Source organism: Nothoprocta perdicaria, unplaced genomic scaffold, assembly GCF_003342845.1.
Source record: "Nothoprocta perdicaria isolate Ctin4 unplaced genomic scaffold, notPer1 scaffold_3, whole genome shotgun sequence".
Lineage (NCBI taxonomy): Eukaryota > Metazoa > Chordata > Aves > Tinamiformes > Tinamidae > Nothoprocta > Nothoprocta perdicaria.
This window is the reverse complement of record NW_020455532.1, coordinates 228747-233297: the sequence shown is the minus strand read 5'-3', so window position 1 is coordinate 233297 and position 4551 is coordinate 228747. Positions and strand designations below refer to the sequence as shown.

Here is a 4551-nt window from a genome sequence, read left to right as displayed (position 1 = left end):
CGCCCGCGACGCGGAGCAGCAGCCGGGGCCGCCGGGCGAGGAGGGCCCGGGCCCGGGCGCCGAGGAGCAGCCGCTGAGCACGGTGCGTGCCGGGCGGGCGGGCCGCGCCGCGCCGCGGGGCCGCCGCTCACGCGCCTCTCCCCGCAGAGCCCCTGGAACATCATGATCAAGCACCGGCAGGTGCAGCGGCGCGGCCGCCGCTCGCAGATGAGCACGAGGTAGCGGCGGGACGGGGCCCGGGGCGGGTCTGGGGTCCGCGGGGCCTGACGGCGCCGGCGGCAGCTTCACAGACCCCGCGGTGTCCATGGAGCTGCTGCGGGCCGTGCTGCAGCCCAGCATCAACGAGGAGATCCGCGCCGTGTTCAACAAGTACATGAAGGTGGGAGCGGGCGCCGCGCGGCCGCCGCGGCCCCGCGCTGCTCGCCGCGGCCCCAGCGCCCCCGCTCTCCCCGGCAGTTCTTCCAGAAAGCGGCCGTCAACGTGCGCGACAACGTCGGCSAGGAGGTGGACCCGGAGCAGCTCATCCAGGAGACGTGCCGGAGCTGCCTGGAGCAGGTGGGCGCCGCGGGAAGGGCCCCGGGCACCCGCAGCCCTTCCCGGGGCCCTGCGCGCGGCCGGGAGCGGGGGGCCCTCGGTGCGCTGCGCCGTGCTCCGCGGCTCCGTGCCGGCCCGTCGCACGGCTGGAGCAGGGCGCTCCCGCGGGCGCTCCCGCTCGCGGCGCCCGTCGCCGGCCCCTTGGGCAGGTCCTGACCTCGCTCTTTCACACCGYGCTCTTGTCGCGGCCATCCCGACTCCGTCGCGCTCTCGCGTCCCTCTCTGAGCAGCTCTGCGCTTCGGAGCGCTCTGACCAGAGGTTTTGGCCAGGAACGCTTGAATCCCCGGGCCTGCAGGGACCAGCCCTCGCGCTCTCCTGGCATTTGAGTTCCGAGCTGTGGCCTCCAGAGCTTGCGTGGCCAGGGCCTCTCTGCAGCGCGAGCACCTCTGCACACACAGCCCCTCGCGCAGGAAAGGGCAGGGTGKCCGACACGGTCATCTCTGCGCTTGGGACCACATCTCCCTCCTCTTCCTGCAGGCCAAGCTGCTGTTCTCTGATGGCAAGAAGGTCGTCCCCAGGCTGCCCCACGAGCAGGCCCTGCCAAAGGTAAAAGTTGTTTTTGTTCCTGGTCTTTTGGCTTTACCTTTAGGAGCCGGGAGGAGGGCYCCGGGCTGCTTCGTTCTCTGCCTGTCCCTGTTGCACTTCGGCAACAACCTGCAAGCTGGTGCTGTCCCTTAAGAGCTGAAGGGTAAATCCCTGCCCCAGGTCCTTGTGCAGCGGTCGCTGTGATGGGGCGGCAGAGCCGGGAGGTGTTAGGCTGCAGAGCGGCAGGTCCCGGGGCGGCCGGCGCTGCTGGGGGCTCCGCGGCGAGGCGGGTTGGCCTGGGCCTTCCCCGAGCACGGCAGAGCGGGCAGCGGCCCCGCGACGAGGGCTGCTCTTCACCTCCTGCCTTCCTTTGCCAGCGTGCCCGGCAGGCGGACGAGGAGCTGCATCGGCGAGGAAGCCCCGTTCCCAAAAAGGTAGGGTGTTCCGCACAGGCACTTCCACGGTGTGGGAAATCTGTTCCGCATCCTTTCTATGATATAAGTGCATGCAGATGCAGGTGCAGCTTTCGGGATGCCTTAAGGCCTTGCTCCTGGGCTAGCTGGTGCTTTGCTCGTGGCTAAAGGAGCAATTTTCCCACTGGGGGATAATTGAAAGAGTTCTCTCGGCCTAGAGAAACGAGTAACCAGAGGATTTCTTCCTTGCAGAGAAAGGGGAGGCCTCCAGGACACAGCCTGGCAAATGATCGTGGGCTCTCGGGCATGGCTGCGTGAGTGTGGACTGAGCCGGGGCGCGCGCCTGGGAGGGCCGGGAGAGAGGCTGAGGGAGCAGGGGCTGTAGGAGACCTCTAAGGAAGCAGGGCCAGAGGAAAGAAGGGTCCAGAGGGATGGCTGGGAGAGCAGCATAGGACACGGGTAGCGGTGGGGTCTTGGCAGCTGGAAGCAGAGGACGTGCCCCAGGAATGAGGATGCAGAGCTGGGCACCAGAGCGGAACGGGTGTGAATGAAGGTGGAGCTGGAGGGCGTGGAGCTCGGCTCCCTGCAGGACTGGTCTGTGGGTCGGTCCCATGGAGATCTATTCTTACTTTGTTTTCTTTCCCCTCAGGTGGAAGCTCAAAGTCTCTGAGCCTGTGAGAAGGGAAGGACCAAAGGTATCGGTTGGCCAATGCTGCTGGGCTCTCCCTCTCCTCCCCTTTGCTTCGGCCAGCAGAGCCCTCCTACCTGCTGTGGGCCCGGAGGGCAGTTCTAAGCTGTGCCCTGCCCTGCGGGGCCTCTGCGTCAAAAAGAACGAAGCGAGGAGTGAAGTGCCTGGAAGCCTGTGCTTGTCTCCTCCAGACACTGGCTGGAGCTCTGTGGTACCGCCCKTTAGGAGACTTGGGCAAGAGCAGTAGCCAGAAGGATCCCACGAGTGCTTTGTGCCAAGGAGACAGCTTAGAGCAGCCCAGGGTGACATCATAATTCCCCTCCTCTTGGAGATTCAGAGGTTTTGGGCCACCTCCCAGGCCAGGGGGCGGTTCTGAGGTTCCCCAGCAGAGATCTGAGGCTCATGGAGCATTGGTTGGCACCAGCTTCATTTCTAATGTTGCCCCTTTTCCAATTGCTCTGTAGTGGGATCCATCCCGACTGACTGAAACCACAACCTTTGTGCTGGGATCTCGAGCAAACAAGTAAGGAATGGCCCTGTTGATGGAGGGTGGTGTCCCCCAGGCAGGAGCACACGAGACTCCTCCCGTCACTTCACTTCTCTGCCTCGGAAGCAGTAGGAAGGGCAGGGGCTCGGGGAGGAGAGGAAGGGTCCCCACGCCAGCCAGCACCCCCCTGCACCRCGCTAACACCTGCCTCCTGTTCCTGTTTCAGGGCTCTCGGGATGGGCGGAACAAGAGGGCGACTCTACATCAAGCATCCCCACCTCTTTAAGGTCAGCTGCGGCAGCAGGACGCTCTCCCCTTCAGGGCTTGCTCGGCAGCGGTTCGTGATGGGAATGGGCMGCGCGCGCTTTGGCTCGCGGCCACCCCCGTGTTTGTTGTCCTGCACCCGTAGGGTCTGGCCCGCAGCAGGGACGCGAGCAGGGGCCTCGGGCGGGCTCCGCGGGGCGGCTGCGCTGGAGCCTTCAGGCGCCCGCGGTGGAAGCGGGGAGAGGCGAGCGCGGGCTGCGGGCAGCGGCAGGGCGGGCAGCGGGGGGCAGGACAGCCCCGGGGCCGGGCCGCGCGGGGCAGCGGTGTCAGGGCTGCACCCTGCCCGCGCTCAGCCGGGCGCCGCCGCTCTCGCAGTACGCAGCTGACCCGCAAGACAAGCACTGGCTGGCAGAGCAGCAGCACATGAGGGCCACAGGGGGCAAGATGGTGAGTACGAGGGGCGGGCGCCRGCGGCAGCAGCCCCTGCCGCGGCGCAGCGTCCCGCGGGAGGCGGGCGGGGATGTAGCAGCGGCGCAGGAGCCCGCGGGCGCAGCGCCCGCCCAGCCGTGCCCGTGCCGCAGGCGTACCTGCTGCTCGAGGAGGACATCCGGGACCTGGCGGCCAGCGAGGACTACAGGTGAGCGGGGCTCCCGCGGGCRGCGCCYGCCCCGCCGCGGCCCCCGGCCCACCGCTCAGCGCCGCCTCTGCCCGCAGGGACAACGTGGACCTGAGGCTGGAGGAGCTGAAGCCCTTCGTGCCGCCCGCGTGGATGACCGAGAAGATGCAGAAGTACATGGAGACGCTCCGCAACGGCGGGGAGCCGCCGCCACCGCTCCCGGAGGGCCCCCCCGAGCCCTGAGCGCCGCCCTGGCCCCGCCGCGCCCCGTGGCCCCCCCCGTGCCCGGCGCCCCGCGCCGCCCTCCCAATAAAGCAGCTTCGCACCCGCCGCCGCTGCCCGCTCCGGGGTCGGGAACGGGGGGTCTGGCCCTTTAAGAGGACTTCCCGCCAGCAGGGCTTGCGTCACGTGTGAGTCGCCAATGGGGAGCCCCGCGGGGCGGGGCTGCGCAGCCGGGCGCTGTTGCTATGGCAGCCGCATCCCTGGCGAGCGGTGATTGGGCGGCTCGAGCGGAGCGCGGCGCCCATTGGTGGAGAGGTTGCGAGTTTGAAACGTTCAAACGGGGGCGCGGGAGCGGAACTGGTGAGCGGGGAGCGCAGCGGGAGCCGGAGCGGGACCGGGATCGGGATCAGGAGCCGGAGCGGGACCGGGACCGGGACTGGGATCAGGAGCGGAGCCGGAGCGGGATCGGGACCGGGAGCCGGAGCGGGAGCGKCACCGGGACCGGCACCGGGCGAGAGAGCGGGAGCCGGCGCGGGAGCCGGAGCCTGAGAGCGGCCGGGGCCGGAGTCCGGGCTAGAGAGCGGGTGCCGGAGCGGGGCCGGCAGCCGCAGGGCAGCCGGAGCCGGGAGCGGAGCCCGGGCGGGCGAGCGGAGCCGGGAGCGGAGCCCGGGGCGGGCAGCGGCAGCGCAGCCGGGGCCGCGATGGCGTCGCAGAACGCGGACCCGGCCGCCGTGGGCAGCG

The 4551-nt window shown here is 69.3% G+C and overlaps 2 protein-coding genes across 2 annotated transcripts in view; both read left to right on the top strand.

The window, feature by feature from the left end:
* The first annotated feature begins 6 nt into the window (after positions 1 to 6).
* Positions 7 to 3831, top strand: DNTTIP1 (deoxynucleotidyltransferase terminal interacting protein 1). The gene is made up of 13 exons (XM_026042103.1): positions 7 to 82; positions 148 to 218; positions 283 to 379; positions 457 to 555; positions 1073 to 1141; positions 1498 to 1554; positions 1786 to 1847; positions 2183 to 2228; positions 2686 to 2744; positions 2935 to 2995; positions 3348 to 3419; positions 3554 to 3609; positions 3687 to 3831. Exons 2-13 carry the CDS (start codon positions 163 to 165, stop codon positions 3829 to 3831), a joined length of 879 nt encoding a protein of 292 aa, XP_025897888.1. The 5' UTR covers positions 7 to 82; positions 148 to 162.
* Positions 3832 to 4511: 680 nt separating this feature from the next.
* UBE2C (ubiquitin conjugating enzyme E2 C) overlaps positions 4512 to 4551 on the top strand; it is a 1078-nt gene continuing 1038 nt past the window's right edge. Inside the window, exon 1 of the mRNA XM_026041967.1 lies at positions 4512 to 4541. Within this exon, the coding sequence (XP_025897752.1) occupies positions 4512 to 4541 (30 nt within the window). The remainder of the gene's footprint in view (positions 4542 to 4551) is intronic.